At 39.8% G+C, this 19,429-nt stretch overlaps 1 protein-coding gene across 4 annotated transcripts in view; it reads left to right on the top strand.

The window, feature by feature from the left end:
- The window catches only part of PSEN1 (presenilin 1), a 73,861-nt gene that overhangs the window by 23,015 nt on the left and 31,417 nt on the right, over positions 1-19,429 (top strand). For all 4 annotated transcript variants that reach the window (XM_045451487.1, XM_045451485.1, XM_045451486.1 and 1 more), the window contains 2 exons: positions 10,925-11,175; positions 14,000-14,141. In XM_045451487.1, coding sequence (XP_045307443.1) covers positions 10,925-11,175; positions 14,000-14,141 — 393 coding nt within the window. The remainder of the gene's footprint in view (positions 1-10,924; positions 11,176-13,999; positions 14,142-19,429) is intronic.

The raw sequence follows: 19,429 nt of genomic DNA on the forward strand, positions 1-19,429 counted from the left end.
GATCCTGCTTGGGATTCTCTCTCTTTGTCTCTCTCTACCCCTCCCTCACTCACGCTTTCTCTCTCTCTCAAAATAAATTAAAAAAAAAAAAAAGATGGGAATGCAAGCTGGTGCAGCCACTCTGGAAAACAGTATAGAGGTTCCTCAAAAAATTAAAAATAGAACTACCCTATGACCCACAATTGTACTAGTAGGCATTTATCCATGGGATAGAGGTGTGCTGTTTCGAAGGGACACATGCACCCCCATGTTTATAGCAGCACTATCACCAATAGCCAAAGTATGGAAAGAGCCCAAATGTCCATCCACGGATGAATGGATAAAGAAGATGTGGTATATATATACAATGGAGTATATATACAATCAAAAAGAATGAAATCTTGCCATTTGCAACTACGTGGATGGAACTGGAGGGTATTATGCTAAGTGAAATTAGTCAGAGAAAGACAAAAATCATATGACTTCACTCATATGAGGACTTTAAGAGGCAAAACAGATGAACATAAGGGAAGGGAAACAAAAATAATATAAAATCAGGGAGGGGGACAAAACAGAGGAGACTCATAAATATGGAGAACAAACTGAGGGTTACTGGAGGGGTTGTGGGAGGGGGAATGGGTTAAATGGGTAAGGGGCACTAAGGAATCTACTCCTGAAATCATTGTTGCACTATATGCTAATTTGGATGTAAATTAAAAATAATTAAAAATAAAGAATTAAAAAATTAAAAGAAACAATAATGAGCCTTTCAATCCATGAACACAACGTATCCATACGTTTATTTAGGTCTTTAAAAATTTTTTTTTTAATTTTTTTATGTTTATTTTTGAGAGAGAGAGAGAACGTGAGTGGGAGGAGGGGTTAGAGAGAGAGGGAGACACAGAATCTGAAATAGGCTCCAGGCTCGGAGCTGTCAGCACAGAGCCCGATGTGGGGCTCGAACTCATGAGCCACGAGATCACAACCTGAGCAGGAGTTGAACCCTTAACCAACTGAGCCACCCAGGCACCCTCCCAAAAACATTTTTTTTTTAAGTTGTGGTAAATAATATATAACAAAATTTAAAACTTACTATCTTAGCCATTTTTAAGTGTCCCGTTCAGTAGTGTTAACTGTACTCACATTGTGGTGCAACAGAGCTCTACAAATTTTTCAACTTGTAAAACTGAAACTCTACACACTGTAGAACAACTCCTTGTTTCCCTCTTCCCCCAGCTCCTGGCAATCGCAATTATGCTTTCTGTTTTTTTGAGCTGATACTTGATACTTCAACAAGTAGAATTGTACAACATTTGTCTTTTTGTGACTTGTTTCACTTAGTATAATGTCCTCAGAGTTTCATCCATGTTTTAACATGTGACAAGATTTCCTTCTCTTTTAAGGCTGAATAATATTCCATTATACATATGTACCACATTTTCTTTATCTGTTGATGGACATTTGAGTAGCTCTGTCTTGGCTATTGTGAATAATGCTGCATAGACCACTGGTTGTGCAAATACGTCTTTAAGATATTGCTTTCAATTATTTTGGATATATACCCAGAAGTAGGGTTGCTGGATCATATGATAATTCTGTTTTTAATCTTTTGTCTATAAATGCCATGCCATTTTACATTCCTACCCATAGTGCACAAGGGTTTCAGTTTCTCTGCATCCTAATATTTGTTACTGTTTTGTTAGTAGCCATCCTAATGGGTGTAAGATGATATGTCATTGTAGTTTTGATTTGTATTTCTCTAATGATTAGTGATCTTGAACATCTTTTTTTTTGTTTTTTTTAAGTTTATTTTTCAGGGAGAGGGCAGAAGCGGGAGAGGGTCAGGAGCACCCGGGTGGCTCAGTCAGTTGGGCGTCTGACTTCGGCCCAGGTCATGATCCTGCACTTCGTGGGTTCAAGCCCCGTGTTGGGCTCTGCTGACAGCTTAGAGCCTGGAGCCTGCTTCAGATTCTGTGTCTCCCTTCCTCTCTGCCCCTCCCCTGCTTGCATTCTGTCTTTCTGTTTCCCAGTAAATAAATAAATACTTAAAAAAAAAAAAAAAAAAAAAGCCGGGAGGGACAGAGAGAAGGAAAGACAGAATCCCAAGCAGGCTGTGCGCCTTCAGCCCAGAGCCCACTGTGGGGCTCAAACTCATGAACTGTGAGATCAAGACTGAGCCCAAACCAAGAGTCAGACACTCAACTGACTGCGCCACCCAGGCACCCCAAAAGCTATTTTTTAATGTTTTATTTATTTTTGAAAGAGAGCATGCGTGAGCGGGGAGGGGCAGAGAGAGGGAGACACAGAATCCAAAGCAGGCTCCAGGCTCTGAGCTGTCAACACAGAGCCCGATGCAGGGCTTGAACTCACGAACCGTGAATTCATGACCTGAGCCAAAGTTGGAAGCGTAACCGACTTAGCCACCCAGGTGCCCCTTGAAAATCTTTTTATATGCTTGTTGGCCTTTTGTCTATGTTGTTTGGAGGAATGTCTGTTCAAGTCTTTTGCCCATTTTAAATGAGATTATTTGTTTTTTGTCGTTGTTGCGTTACATCCAAATATATTCTGGATATTTACCCTTTATCAGATACATGATTCGCAAATATTTTCTCCCATTCTGTGGTTCTTTTTTACTCTGTTGATTGTTTTTTTGATGCAAAGAAGTCTTAAAGTTTGATGTAGTCTCATTTTTCTATATTTGCTCTTGCTCTTTAATTTCTCTGAGCAAATATTTTGTAGTTTTCAATGCACAAGTATATTTGGGGCTCCTCAAGATCATGCTCATGTTCAGTGATTAGCTAGAAGGCCTCACAGAACTCTGAAAAGCTATTATACTCACTGGTTATAGTTTATTATAGAGAAAGGATACAAATTAAAATTAGTGACAGAAAAATGCATGTAGGGCAGAGTCCAGGAGATACCAGGCACAAGCTTCCAGTTGTTTTCTCCCAGCGGAGTTGGAGGAGCAGTACTTAATTCTTCCAGGAACAGCATGTGACAACACGCAGAGTATTGCCAACCAGGAAGCTTACTTGAGCTTTGGTGTCCAGGAGTTTTATTGGCTGTTGGTCGTGTAGACATGACTGACCATAGTTCTCCAGCCCCTCCCAAGGTCAAGCAGATACCTTGTGGCCCAAGACTTCCACCATAGATCACATTGTTAGCAATGTGACCCAAAGCTTCATGTAAATAAAAACACTCTTAACAGGCAGGATATTCCAAAGGCTTAGAGGTTATCGCCCAGGAACTAGGCCAAATCTTTCTTTGGTATGTACAGGGGTTGGACACCCTTTGACCTGCTGAGTTCATCCTTTACAGTAGGCCTTTCACATCTTTTCATCCTTCAGGTCTCAGCTCAAATACCACTTCCTCAGGAAGATATTATCTGACCACACTATCTAAAAGTAGTCCCATCCCACGTATTTTTTATCACATCACCCTGTTACAGTACCATCCCACATTTATTACCTCTCTCCCCCTGTTTGAAATCAGTTCATGAAAACAAATACCTTATCTGTCCTTTGCCTCCTATATATCTGGCATTCACTTTTTTTTTTTTAATTTTTTTTTTAACGTTTATTTATTTTTGAGACAGAGAGAGGCAGAGCATGAACAGGGGAGGGGCAGAGAGAGAGGGAGACACAGAATCGGAAACAGGCTCCAGGCTCCGAGCTGTCAGCACAGAGCCCGACGCGGGGCTCGAACTCACAGACTGTGAGATCATGACCTGAGCCGAAGTCGGAAGCTTAACCGACCGAGCCACCCAGGCGCCCCGAGCATTCACTTTTTAAAAAATTAATTAGTAAGTGTAGTAATTATACCTAGAAACTAAAACAAAGTACCAAATATGGTTCTAAGTAGCATAAGCCAATGGCAAAGGATATGAATACTTAGTTAATAGAAAAAAAATGCTCATTGTTCCTAATAATAAAAGAAATAGAAGTTAAAATTATACTGTGAGCCCATATTTAACCTATCAAATTGGTAAAAAGCCAAGCATTTCATAGTTTACTGTGTTGACAAGGGCTTGTTGAGATAGGAACTCTTCTATACTGTTGAGTCTTTAAATTGGCACAACCCGTAGGGAGGGGGATTTGGCAATTGTATCAGGACTTCAAATGTGTTTGTACTTTGACCCAGCAGTTTTACTTCAGAAAACTTACCTACAAATATGTTCTGCACATGTGAAATAACTTGCAGGGGGAATTCATTGTAGCAGTGTTTGTAAATGGCAAAAAGTTGGAAGGAAGTTAAATGTCCGTCTTTAGGGATTGGCCTAATAAATTATGATACATTCATACACTAGTTATGTAGCTGGTTTAAGTTTTTTTTTTTTTTTTTTCAAGGAATGAGGATGTACTTTATGTACTGGTGTGTAAAAAAATCTCTAAGATCCGTAGTTAAGCAAAGAAATAAAAATACAGAGTGCATTTATTGTGCTACCATTTCTGTGTTAAGGCAGAATGAGAATATATATTGTATTTGCTTGTATATACATAAAGAAACTTTGAAAGGATTTGCAGAGAACAATGGTAACCTGGAGGATGAGACAACTAAGTAGAGAGTTACTGGGAGATTTTCTTACTTCTTATACTCTTTGACTTTAGAACCATGTGAAAGTTTTACTTGTTTAAATAAATTTTATTAAAAAAATTTAAAACCTATAGTCAGTTTTAAGAATAGTATCTGAGGTACTATAAAGAGGAAGGGTGCATTAGACAGTGCTCTAGCATCCCATATCAGCTTCAAGGGCAGGGCAGGGTGGGGTTGGCATTCATTATAAACTGGAACATCCAGTTGAGTACTGTGAAAGAACATATTATGATTGCCTCTTTCATGCTAGACTTACCCAATTACACTGTTCATGGAGCCTAATAGGACAGCTGTGGTGCCCTAGAAAGAACAGATTTCAAAAGCAAGAGACTTCAATTTGATTCCTGCCTCTGCTGTTGGACTTGAGATTTTGAACAAATTGTTTTAGTGTTCATCTACCAAAATCTTTTTCAACATAGGAAAAGAATAAATGAGATGATGTGAGCATGTTTTGTAAATGATCAAATACTATATAGAGAGAGCTATTATTATTTGTATTTTAGGTTTTTTTTTTTTTTAATGTTTTATTTATTTTTGAGAGAGAGCAGGCTGGGGAGGGGCAGAGAGAGAGACAGAGAATCTGAAACCGAGAGGGCTCTGCACTGACAGCAACAAGTCTGATGTGGGTCTCTAACTCAGAACCTCAAGATCATGACCTGAGCCAAAGTTGGATGCAACAGACTAAGCCCCCTCGGCACCCATATTTGTATTTTAGTTTATACTGCACATTAATCGACCCATTAAGTTGGTTATAATTGTATTGCTGAACACTAGTCACAAACATAACATTCTTATCAGCATATGACTTCATCACCTCCTTTAGAGAAAATAGAAATATGAAATTCCTCAACTCTTTGCTCCTCAGCTACCTGTCACACTGTGTCCCTGTCTTCCCGAGCCTTCATTTCCTTCCTACTGGACTTGGCCACTCCAGTGATGTGTGTTCAGCAAAAATTATCTTTCTTGTTGAGTGGTATATATATTTCTACCTGTGGTGCTTTGGAATAGTTTCCTTCCCATTCCTCATAGGGTTTGAGAATCTTCATAAATACTTTCTCTGTGAGATCAAAGAGTTACTTCCTGACCTCCAGGCTGAAGTAGAGGGCATCAGTTCCTTTGTAAGGCCAACTCCTCAATCCTTTTGTTTCCCCCCCATTTATCCCCTACCCTATTCCCTGGCTTATATCATCAGTCTCTTCCACAAGTCCTAACTCTATACTGTGACTTGATAAGTACATTCAAATCTCTAACACCCCTAAAACGTTTTCAAATGTGAATCCCTTCTGTTGTCACATCTTTTAAAAATTTTTTTGCTTCAAAGAATGATTGCCTTTAATTTCTCAGTTTCCATTCATTCCCCAGTTTATTATGATTTATGATCTGACTTCCCTCTTAACTTTATTACTTTTGTAAAAATATTGGCCAACTTCCTGCTGCTAAATTCGGTGGCTTTTCATTTCTCATACAGCCTGACTGTTGATGACACCTCTGAAATGTACTTCTCCTTTGGCTTCTGTGATGTATTGGTTCCTGGAATTTCTGGGTTCCTGGGTTCCTCTCCCCTATTGTTTTTTTTTTTTTTAATGTAGCATTCTTTTTTTCTCTAATACTTATTTACTTTGAGAGAGCGAGAGTCAGAGTGTGCATGAACAGGGGAGGAGCAGAGGAGGAGCAGGAGAGAATCCCAAGCAGGCTCCGCACTGCCAGCACAGAGCCCGATGTGGGGCTTGAAAACCCACCAGCAGTGCAAGCATGGCCTGAGCTGAAATCAAGAGTCAAACACTTAACTGACTGAGCCGCCCAGGCTCCCCCCTATTCTTTTAATCTCTTTGGCTGTTTTTTCTCCTATCACCTGCTGCTGAAGTTTAGAGGTTATTCACTTCTCTCCTTGGTCGTCATCCCCCTTTGTCTGCCCCCACCCCCCCTTGTTGCATTACATAATGACCAGCAAGTCCATACCGTTCCTGCTTTCCATCTATACACTGTCCCTGAGATTTCATCCATTTACATAACTATAGAAACTAATGACTTCCCCCAACTCCCTTCTGAGCTTGGAATTTTTTTTTAACTTTTTTTTTGAGTTTATTTATTTTGAGAGAGAGCGAGTGATCAAGGTAGCGGCAGAGAGGAGAGAGAGAATCCCAAGCAGCCTCTGCGCGGTCATTGCAGAGCCTGATGAGGGGCTCGAACTCAAACCTGAGCCGAAATCAAGAGTCAGACATTCAACTGATTGTCACCCAGGTGCCCTTGGGGTTGGTATTCTTAACTACCCTTGGACTTTGCTGCCTGGTTGCAGGTGCCTCACATAAACCTATCTTTCCTCCAGCCTGCCCATCTTCTTGTGTTCCTTGCTCTGTTAGTGCCATTACCACCTTCTTAGTCCCTTATGCTAGAAACCTCTAGGATCATCCTTGACTCCTTCCTGACCATCCACATGGAATTTGCCACAAAACCTGGTCAGTTCTGCTTCTGAAATACCTCTTATACATCTGTTTTTCATCATCACTCTACCAGGTTTCTCCAAAATGAAACATAATCTAATGTGTCACTTCCTCAACCTTAACAATTTTTATGACTTTTTAAATTAATTTTTTAAAATTTATTTATGGTTGATGGGGGGTGGGAGGGAGGGGAGGGTGGGTGATGGGCATTGAGGAGGGCATCTTTTGGGATGAGCACTGGGTGTTGTATGGAAACCAATTTGACAATAAATTTCATATATTAAAAATAAATAAATAAAAAGACATGAAAGGAAAAAAAACCCTAAAAATAAATAAATAAAAATCCAAAAATAAATAAATTTTTATTTATTTATTTATTTATTTTTCAGAAAGCAGGGGAGAGAGAGAGAGCAAGAGCTAGGGAAGGGCAGAGAGAGAGAGGGAGACACACAATCCGAAGCAGTCTCCAGACTCCCAGTTGTCAGCACAGAGCCCTACGTGGGGCTCGAACGCACAAACCGTGAGATCATGACTTGAGCTGAAGTTGACACTTAGCTGACTGAGTTGCCCAGGCACCCCAGCAATTTTTATGACTTTATTGTCTACAGGACAAAGTCTAAAGACCTTGGGCATGGCAAATGAGGTTCTTTACAACCTGTTCCTAACCTTTTCCTGCAAGCAGCCCTGACAGACTGTTTCCCAGCCAGCTCAGGCGTACTCACTGGTTTTCTGTGTAGGCCTTGCTCTTTAACTTCACACCTCAGTCCCACAGTCATGTCTGCTTGGAGCCCATTCACCTTCCATTCACCACAGTCACTCTTCTGCTCAGGAATTGTATCTTTACCTTGCCTTTCTTGACCGCATGGAATGATCAGTCCTTCAGCACTTTGTTCATGTCTCTGTTGTAATAGTTATCCTGTATTAAAGCTAACTTTATGATCTTTTTGAGGACAGCATCTAGATCTTTTTAATTTCAGTATTGCCACAGTATAGTACCTAGAATATAGAATTTTGATAATTACTTATGGGATGAATATATCCAAATAAAGTAAAAGAGAACTCAGCCCACACTGAGTCTGCAGAGCTCCCATGTTGTCTTGTGAACAGCACATTGAGAGGTGGTTAAGAGCTTGTTTTCTGGGGGGCTCCTGGGTGGCTCAGTCCGTTGGGCGTCTGACTTGGGCCAGGTCATGATCTCGTGGCTCATGGGTTCAAGCCCCATGCTGGGCTCTGTGCTGTTTGCTCAGAGCCTGGAGCCTGCTTCAGATTCTATGTCTCTGTCTCTCTGCCCCTGCCCACTCAGGCGCGCGCACGCGCTCTCTTTCTCTCTCTCTCTCTCTCTCTCAAAAATGAAAATAAAAAAAAAATTTTAAAAGAGCTTGATATCTGTAGTTGGGCATGCCTGGGTTCAAACCCTCTCTGTAATGCTTCCTAGCTATGGCCATTCCCCTGTCTATAAAGTGGTGATGACGAGAGGCTGTGAGAATTTAACATAAAGCACATATCGCAATCTCCAGTACATTGTAATAATGTTAAGCTGTTATTAAGATTATAATGTATTTTTAATGAATAACAGTAATACTTAGTCAAAAACAAGGTAAAAGTGGCATGTTCTCACATGATTTTCCCAAGAGAACCTGTTCTTTCTTTATTTTGAGAGAGAGCACACGTGTGCATATGTGCAAGCAGGGAAGGGGCAGAGAAAGAGGGAGAGGGAGGATCTTAAGCAGGCTCCACACATGGGCTCAATCCCACACCCATGAGATCAATCCCATGACTGTAAGATCATGACCTGAGCCAAAATCAAGAGTTGGTCACTCAACAGACTGAGCCACCTAGGTGCCCCTAAGAGAACCTGTTGTTGTTGTTGTTGTTGTTGTTCTTCTTCTTCTTTTTTTTTTTTTTTTTAAGCGTATTTGTATATTTGGAGAGAGACTGACACAGTGTGGGTAGGGGAGGGGCAGAGAGAGGGAGAGAGAGAATCCCAAGCAGGCTCCAAACTACCATCACAGAACCTGATGTGGGGCTTGAACCCACGAGCCGCGAGATCATGACCTGATCTGAAACCAACAGTAGGGTGCTTAACCAAGCAGATTACGTTTTACCAGCAACAGTGACTATCAGTCTGCTTTCATCTCCTATTCTGTACTTATCTGGGAAGAGGAGTGTTGTTCTTTTTCTCCTGTTATTTATTATTTTTATTACTGTTGTTAATACTCTTGGTATCCACTCTCCCCGTTACAAAAACTGAGTTTTAGATATGAACAGTGATAAGCGAAGTAAGACAGAGAAAGATAAATATGTGGAATTTAAAAAACAAAATGGATGAACATAGGGGAAGGGAAGGAAAAATAAAATGTGATAAAAACAGAGAGAGAGGCAAACCATATTAGCCTCTTAAATACAGACAAGAAATGGGTTACTAGAGGGGAGGTCTGTGGGGGGATGGGCTAAATGGGCGATGGGTATTAAGGAGGGTGCTGTTGGGATGAGCTCTGGGTGCTATATGTAAGTGATGAATCACTGGTTTCTACTCCGGAAACCAATACTGCACTGTATGTTAACTGACTTGAATTTAAATTTAAAAAATATATGAACAATGATAACAAAAAGGAAGTTGAACTTGAAGAGTAAGAAAGGGTAAACCCAGGACAAGGATGAAAATAGTGTTTGGATTAAGAGACTGAGGAAAGTAGAATCTAAGGAAGGTTCTAGTTTTATTCTGTCATTCATCAAATATTTATTGTTCCCTCTAATACAGGCAAGGTGAGGGGTATCAGAATTGTATAAGGCCTAATTTTATCTCTCTCTAAAGATTTTTAAAAATCTTTAAATAATTTTTGTATACTTTTTTAAATGTTTATTTTGAGAGAGAGAACACAAGTGGGGGAGAGTCAGAGAGAGAGGGAGACAGAATCTGAAGCAGGCTCCAGGCTCTGAGCTCAGCACAGAACCCAATGCAGGGCTGTAACTCATAAACCATAAGATCATTACGTGAGCCAAAGTCAGACGCCCAGCTGACTGAGCCACCCACATGCCCCTAAGTAAATTTTTTGAGAGAATTGTAGATACACATGAAATTGTAAGAAATAGATCCCTTGTATATCACTATAAAGATTTTGTTTATTTTTTAACTTTTTTTAACGTTTTATTTTTTGAGAGACAGAGCACAAGCAGGGGTGGGGCAAAGAGAGAGGGAGACAGAATCCAAAGCAGGCTTCAGGGTCTGAACTGTCAGCACAGAGCCCAATACTGGGTTTGAACCCATAGACATGAGATCATGACTTGAGTCAAAGTCGGACACTCAACTGACTGAGCCACCCAGGTGCCCCCAGCACAGGGATTTTAAATCTTATTAATAATGAAGGTGAAGGGTGCCTGCCTGGCTCAGCGGTGGAGCATGCTACTCTGGATCTCCGGGTCATGAGTTCGAGCCCCACATTGGGTGTAGAGCTTACTTAAAATTAAGAAAGTGAGACAGTTCCTTGTAAAACTGGTATGAAAGAAACCTCAGATAGAAAGCACTTTATAATTTTGAGAAAGGTGAGATTACTGTGCTTGTAAGCATTAGCAAATAAAGTTTTCATGCAGGTGTCAGTTTTTAAGCCAAACCTCAGAGGATGAGTACAATTGCTTTAGGTCGAGAATGGAAGGTGAGAATGAGGTAAACTAAGAGCCAGGTGAGAGAGAGGACCTGGGTTCCTTCACTGGTCAGTGGCAAATAAAATCTAGACTTTTAAACTGCACATCTCTTGTGAATTGATTCTTTTTGCCTCAGACTTTCAGAACTCAAGTAATGATGGGCCTCTTCTTAATCTTAGGTCTAATTGTTATGTTTTCTGTGTTTAATATAGAATACCTTGATTCTGGGGAGTCTGACTTACTGAAAATAGTTCCTCTTGTGCTTTTAGAATGACAGTAGAGAACGGCTTGAGCATAGCAGTGAAAGGCGGAGGCGTGGCAACCCTGAGCTATCTAACGGACGACCCCAGGGTAACTCACGGCAGGTGGTGGAACAAGATGAAGAAGAAGATGAAGAGCTGACGTTGAAATATGGCGCCAAACATGTGATCATGCTCTTTGTCCCGGTGACTCTCTGTATGGTGGTGGTCGTGGCTACCATCAAATCAGTCAGCTTCTATACCCGGAAGGATGGACAGCTGTATGTATGAGTGTTTTGTTTTATTCTCAAGGCTGATATGGCTTTTCTTCATTCTGTGTCATTATCACTTTGGTGGCCTCTGCTCTGAAGGGACACAAAGGCTAGAGAGTTCATTCTCTCTGACAGCCAGAAGCAGTTGAGATAATAAGGGGTGATTATTACTTGATGCTTTAAGTAGAGAAAATGAGAGCTACAGAATTTTATTTCATGTATGGTATCACTGGATAGAGCTGAATTTGGAATTGAGCAGGTAAAGAATTGAATATTGATTTTTTTCCACCTCAGGGCCATTGGTCCCATTGTTCTGCTGGAAGGTTCTTTCCTTTTCTGGCTTTTTAAAAAAGGTTTATTTATTTGAGAGAGAGAGATAGGGAGCATATGTGTGTGTGATTGGGGGAGGGGCAGAGAGAGAGGGAGGGAAAGAATCTCAAGCAGGCTCTGTGCTCAATCCCATGAATCGCAAGATCATCGTGACGTGAGCCAAAACCGAGTCAGATGCTCAACCTATGGAGCCACCCAGGTGCTCCTCCTTTTTAACTTTGATGGATTAATTCCTCTCATCTTTCTCATCTTCCCTTAAATGTCTAAGTACTCAAAGATAATTGCCCTGATCCTCATAAGAGAATTAGGTCATTCCTGATGTTCTTTCTCATAGCAACCTGTTCTTTTTCACCTGTCACAAGATGCAAATCTGTTATTTATTTACAGTATTTAAAGCCTGGTTTCCTTCTATACTGTAAGGCTTATGAGGGCAACTAGTGTCCAGGGCTAGTTATGTAATAAATGCTCAGTAAAAAGTCGTTAAATGACAGGATGAAGAATTAATACAAGCTGGCATTCTCTAGACTCTTGGGAGACTGTTGTGTTGATTCTCTGGTGCTGTTGGTACGACCCCTTTGCCTTTAAGAAAAATGCTTTCAGGTTCACCTAGTTCTGTCTCAGGGACTCCCATTGGGCTCAAACAGAGTTTTAAGTGAATTTTGGAATTTGAAATTAGCGAACTGTGTGGTGTTCTGAAAGCCAAACTTGTAATGTTTTGGAAGAAACGCTAAGATAATGAGTAAAGGGCAGGGATTGGAGACAGTAGCCAAAAGAGACTAGGTAATATTATCTGTATACGTTAGAGTTAGTTTGGGCTACATGTTATAGAACAAGGGTTAGTAAGCCATAGTCCAAAGGACAGATCTGCCTGCCACCTGTTTTTATAAATAAACTTTTACTGAAACACAACCATGTTCATTCATTTATATATTGTCTATGGCTGTCTTCGTACTGACTTCATACTACAATGGCAGGGTTCAGTGGTTGGAACAGAGACCATATGGCAAAATTTAAAATATGTACTCTCTTGGGGTGCCTGGGTGGCTCAGTCAGTTGAGCATCCTGACTTTTGATATCAGCTCAGGTCATGATCCCAGGGTTGTGGGATCGAGTCCTGCATTGGGCTTTGTGCAGAGTGTGGAGTCTGCTTAAAATTCTCTCTCTCTCTCTCTCTCTCTCTCTCTCTCTCTCTCTCTTTCTTCTTCTTCTTCTTCTTCTTCTTCTTCTTCTTCTTCTTCTCCTCCTCCTCCTCCTCCTCCTCCTCCTCCTCCTCCTCTTCCTTCCCCTCTCTCCCACCCATGCCTGCACTCTCTCTCTGTCTCTAAAATAAATAATGAAATAAAATAAAATTTAAAAAATGTGTACTCTCTAGTTCTTTACAGAAAGTTGCCTGACCCTGTTACAGGAAGTGAAAACAACTGGTTTAAATGGTATACATATTTTATCTGTTTCCCAGAGAGTGGTATTGGGTACTCAGTCCAGATTGGTATAGTGACGTCACATTTTTCAAGGATTCAGTCTTTCCTTTTCCTTTAGCTTCTATCATTTATGTTATTCAAGGTTCCTTATTGGTACTGGAGCTCTAGGCTTCAAATTAGACAACAGGAAGCAGGAAGGAGTGGCAGAGAAGAGGATATAAGACATCTCAGCAGAATTAACGCCTTTCTTAGAAGTTCAGCACAACATATCCGCTTATAACTCATTGACCATATTTAGCCTCATGGCCACACCTAACTGTAAAGAAGTCAGAAAAAAGTCTTTTAGCTGGGAGACTGAGGACCTGGAATAAAAGCATGTTTATGTGAATGAGAAACCAAGGGGAAGATGGATATATTATATCAGAACAGTTCCTATAGGTGAAAAAAAATAATTGTAAGCCACTGTATTATAAGCCCTCTTCCTCTGACAACTATTTGTAGCCTCGGTATATGGCAGAACCCAGTTCTTTAACAAATTGCTAATAAGCTATGGAGAAAGAACATTTGAGGAGTAATTATTTCAATATAAAGCATCCACTAGATGGAGCCAGTGTCTGGTTCACGGAAGTCCACCTCTCCATATTTTGGATATCTCTTTTTATCTTGAAGCACTTTATTTATTTATTTATTTATTTATTTATTTATTTATTTATTTATTATTTTCTGAAGTTTATTTTGAGAGAGAGACAGCAGGAGTCATGGAGGGGCAGAGAGAGAGGGAGAGAGAGAGAATCCCAAGCAGGTTCTGCACTGTCAGCACAGAGTCCAACGTGGGGCTCGATCTCATGAACCATGAGATCATGACCTGAGCTGAAACCAAGAGTCAGATGCTTAACCGATTGAGCCACCCAGGCGACCCTAAAGCACTTATTTTAAAGTATAGCTAATTTTCTTAGCTAAAATTCTTGGCTAGATTGCTGAGATGGAAAAAAGGTCACTTAAAGATACCAGTTTGAATCAAAGAAACAAGACAAGGAGAGGGTATGTGGTTTGACCTGGGGCTTTTGTGTTTTGTTTTATTACAGAATCTATACCCCATTCACAGAAGACACCGAGACCGTGGGGCAGAGAGCCCTACACTCAATTCTGAATGCTGCTATCATGATCAGCGTCATTGTTGTCATGACTATTCTCCTGGTGGTTCTGTATAAATACAGGTGCTATAAGGTGAGCGTGAGATATGGAGCTTTGGTTTCTACCATGTTCTTTTTGTGATTGGGTTTTCCTGTCTTGTACAAAAGGGTCTTATGTTGTAGAACTGATTTGATTTTGAGTTTTAATTTTTTTTTAATTGTTAGTTTAACTTTAAAAATTTGATTTTTAATTTTCAGATTTTCTTGAGTACAGGCCAGTAGAGCCTCCTTCAGACCCTGGTGTTAAACTCATTGGTGACTGGTTATATTCCCACTTCTGTATTGGGAGCCATCCATTCCCTTACTATCTCTCCTGCAGGAGCACTAGTTCTTTCCTTGGGAAATAAGGGCAGGGGAGATTGTGCGGGAAAGACACAGGCCCAACACTCCCAGCCTCTGCCCACTTAGCTCACCTGCTAGCTAAGGGATTCACTCTTGAATTTTTGCCACCTGGCACATATTTCAGATGCGTGCCTCAGAAAAATCACAAATTATTATAAGTCATGAGCCTTTAGGGTCTTTCTCAAAGAAAAGAAATGAATGATAGCTTTCCAAATATTGAAGTCTACTCGATTTCCTTCTATTTATTTCTGTATATTCTTTAACATGGTTACGATAAAATGTATAATCAGTATGTGTCCTTTCTTAACTTTTACTTTGGGATAAGCATTTTTCCATATTATAAATTCTCAGAAAATATGTCTAAAGGCTACATAACATTTGACTCAATGAGCATATTATAATTTACTTTCCCTAATCTCCCTGATGTTGGACATTTAAGTTGTTTCCAGTTTTTTGCTATTCTAAACAATGAATGTCTTTGTGGAGCTTTTTCAGTTTTTCACATTATTTCCTTAGGGTAAAATCCTAGACACAGAATTTCAGGGATGAATTATCTACATATTTTTAACCATTATGGTGTGCAGAATTCCTTTTTCAAAATGATAGTATCAGTTTGTACTTAACACTAGTAGAGAATGAGAATGTCTTACCCTACATTTACCAGCATTGAATTTTAAAATTCTGTACTCATTTTTATAGATGAAACAAAATGCCTTAATTTGTATTTGGCTGGTATTTAGTAAGATCAAATACCTTTCCAGTGTTCACGAACTTTAAAATTATACAGAATTTAAGCTTGCTTGTTGAAAGTTTGGGTGGGAGTGTTAACCTGAGTGTTGGCCATCTGTAGTCTTGACATTGTTAGCAAGTGGAAAAGATGGAAGACAGGTGTGTATGATGATGGCAAGTGTCATTAATACTCAGAAAACCAAAGAGCGAATGATGTAAACCCTTGCTGCAAAGCATTCTCCTCCCTGTTTAAATATCTTCATGACAATAACTTTGCCTGCAAGTGTTTACTTACTAGGTCCATGTTTCTGCTCTGCTGGACTCACTTTGTGACTCTTATCTAGATTACATGCTACTTTTCTTCTTTGCGTTTTATGGGGAGTCTGTATCCTGTTTAGGGTCATAACCACACCTGTACACCTTGAGGAAGGACCAATAAGTTCATAACAGCTTTAAAAGTTTGCTTTCCTAAGCTTCTTCCTTTCTGTGATCTCCCTGGTACTTTTTGGGTTTTTTGGCCTCCCTTTTCCATTCCTCCAGCTAGAAATGACTTTATTTTACCAATGACGGGGCTTTGTCTTACCAATGATGGGGCCACGAAGTGGGAGGACAGAAATGAAACAAGTGCAATGTGCCCCACTCTCTGGGAAGTACAGCTCCTCCAGGTTACAGAGGAAACTTCCCCTCTGAAATTTAGGCTCCTGCAACCCCCACTGCCACCCCCACAGGATTCTTTGGGGGCTGAATGTGAGAGAATGGTGAAAGGAAAAACCCAAAATTGAGATTTTTGCATTCATTTTTCTGTTAGGAGACCTCTTTCCTGTTCCTTTCCAGAACTAGGTTTCTAGAGCTCTCACTGTCTTGCTAATGCCCAGTCAGAGCTGCATTGAATTCTAATGGAGGAGGATAGTACTGGAGGGGAAAAAGTGATCAACTTATTTCTCATTCCCCAGCCCACCTGACTCTGTTCACTTTTCAGAGTCCTCACCTAGCAGCTGCCTGCATACTCTCCAAGTTTTATGGTTGCGTTTGGCAGGAGAGACAGGATAGGTGTGCTTTTACTCCATGGCACCTCGAACCTCTCTTGATACATTTTTGGTCAGTTTTGTGCATCTTTTAGTTACATCTCATGTAACTCTTGTAGAAAGTATGCAAGGGTTTATTTTCAGCCACATTTCTACATTTATTTGTTCATGGGTGTTGTTTTGTTTTGCTTTTTAACATTAAGTTCAAGTCTTAGCAGGCACAGCCAATTCTATAGGAACAAGTTGTTTACTTTGATTCCTAGAGTAAAATAAAAGGAGCTTTTGAGTCAGAAATTCAGAAACTTGCCAGGACCTGTTTGGAAATAAACCCTGAAGATTTGTTATGTCAGTGGTTGGTTGTGCAATGTCTGTGAGAAGCACAAGAAGCTAAAAGACCAAACAAACTTTTAAAAAGGTAGAAACTGAAAAGGCAGTTAATTATTACATATCAGGTTATAGATGAAACTATATAACTTACCAAAGCACATGATTTCCGGCCTGGCTAGTTCAGGGTTTAGAGGAGATGCCTGCTGTTCTACACTGAAGCATGGCTCTTTTCTTTCAGAGCCTTTAGCACAGGAAAGCTGAACTAGGGATTTTTGCAAGATGAGAAAAAAAAGCCTGTTTTACCACCTGATGTTCTAGAAAAAGGGCAAGTGCTATTTAGTCATCATCAGAAGAGGCTTTGAATTCAGGCAATAATTCAGAAAATCATAACATTAGTGACCAAAAACCATTATTACAGACAAAGGGCTAATATCTTTACAATATGAAGAGCCCTTTCAAACTATTAAGAAAATTATGAACATCGTAGGGGCACCTGGCTCCTACGTAGGGGCAGCTGCCTTGGTTGGTAGAGCATGTGGCCCTTGACCTCTGGCTTGTAAGTTTGAACCCCACATTGGGTGTAGAGATTACTTTTAAAAAAATGAAATCTTGGGGCGCCTGGGTGGCGCAGTCGGTTAAGCGTCCGATTTCAGCCAGGTCACGATCTCGCGGTCCATAATTTCGAGCCCTGTCAGGCTCTGGGCTGATGGCTCAGAGCCTGGAGCCTGTTTCTGATTCTGTGTCTCCCTCTCTCTCTGCCCCTCCCCCGTTCATGCTCTGTCTCTCTCTGTCCCAAAAATAAATAAACGTTGAAAAAAAAATTAAAAAAAAAAAAATGAAATCTTTATAAAAAGAAAAAAAAAATTAGGAACATCCTATAAATTTTTAGAAACCCAAGCCACAGGAATTACAAAGGAAATGTAGATGGCCAGGAGAGAAACAGAGAGATGTGTATATATGTTTCCTCAATAGAAAAACAAGAAACATTAGAATAACAAATTGATACATTTCACCTATTGACTTGGTAAAGATTAATACAGGCTTTTTTGTGTGTGAAGTCACTAAGCCAATATATATCAATAGTCAGTAATAAGAGTCTGTACACTTTTTTTTAATTTTTTTTTTTTTTCAACGTTTATTTTTGGAACAGAGAGAGACAGAGCATGAACGGGGGAGGGGCAGAGAGAGAGGGAGACACAGAATCGGAAACAGGCTCCAGGCTCTGAGCCATCAGCCCAGAGCCCGACGCGGGGCTCGAACTCACGGACGGTGAGATCATGACCTGGCTGAAGTCGGACGCTTAACCGACTGCGCCACCCAGGCGCCCCGAGTCTGTACACTTTGATTCCATAATTTTGCTTTCATGATATATCTGAAATAAAGAATTGAAATGCAGGAAAATATGTGCATGCTAAGATATTTATCCTAGCATAAATTACAATTGAAAAAAAAATGGAAATTGTAATTCCCTAAGAAATTGAGAATAAGAAAAGGTTAAATAAATAAGAAAAGGTTAAGGGGCCCCTGGGTAGCTCAGTTGGTTAAGCATCCGACTCTTGATTTCAGCTCTGGTCATCTCTCACAGTTCATGAGATCGAGCCCCTCATTGGGCAGAGAGAGAATTCCAAGGAGGCTTTGCACTGACAGCACGGAGACTCCTTGGAATTCTCTCTCTACCCCTCTCTTGCTTGCTTGCTCTCTCTCAAAGTAAAAATTTTTTTAAAAGGCAGAATATTAAACTATATATTACTTGATTCTAATATTGTTAAAAGGTCTTTATACATGCAGACAGAAAACATACCTGAAAAAAAAAAAAAGTTAATTAACAACTTTGTCCCCAATCAGTGGGAATTGTTTCCTTCTTTTAGTGTTTATCTTCTCAATATTATGCATATATGTTGCTTTTCTTTTCAGATGAATGCTTTCTTAAAATAATGCCCCCATGTTCCCTTGCTGAAAAAACAAAGAGCTTATCTCAAGAAAGATGAGAATTTCTAGTATTCAGTGTTTACTCCTGCTTTTTAATTCAGCACTTAATACGGGGTACCAATGTACATCTTCCACTTGTTAAAGCTCTTCTGTTTTGTAATATTTTATATAACTTTTTAGTTTTGTAATGGATTATTTCTGTAGCTGAGACTTGGGAGCATGAGGGACTGGGAAGCCCGCAAGGAGGTTGCTTTTTGCTCTTTCAGCTTTACTGGGTTTTCTGCAGACCAACCAGAGGAAGGGCTCCCTTTAGAATATTTTGCTAAAGTTGAAGTATTCAGAGGGAAGTGTATAGGTGTCTTCACTTTACTTTGATATGTATTAAAAATAAAAAGGACTAATAGATGGCGAACTGGATAGAAATGCTGCAAAGCAAGTATAGCAAAATGTGAATGGTAGGTGGATATTCACTATGAAATTCTTTAAACTTTGCTGTATGTTTGAAAAATTTTTTATAATACATTGTTGGGGGATATTTTTGTGAAAGAACACTAGAAATTAAGTTTGTTGTATTCAGGTAGTCAGTTTAGAATATTCAGATGTCCAAGGAATACCAGCTTCCACGTAAAGCCATTCTTTTGACTTTTCCCCAAATTGTACCATTTTATAAAGTTGTTCTAAAGAAAAAGAGGCAGCAGAAAGCTTTCAAAGGCATTGACAATCATAGATCACCTTGGGTAATCAAAACAGAACCACAAGAGAAAGAAAAACTAACATACATTTTAATCACAACTAGATTTTGATAGCTTAGAGCCTGATTATTGGAACAACTGGATCTGGGAGGTGGGTGTGGGAGTTTTTTTTTTTTTTTTAATGAAACAAAATAATACTCTGGGTAAGAGACTATGTTTGGAAAATTTACTGGTTAAGTAACTTCTGTCATTAAACAGTAAGCTTCATTGAAAGATTG

The sequence above is a fragment of the Leopardus geoffroyi genome, chromosome B3 (assembly GCF_018350155.1).
Source record: "Leopardus geoffroyi isolate Oge1 chromosome B3, O.geoffroyi_Oge1_pat1.0, whole genome shotgun sequence".
Lineage (NCBI taxonomy): Eukaryota > Metazoa > Chordata > Mammalia > Carnivora > Felidae > Leopardus > Leopardus geoffroyi.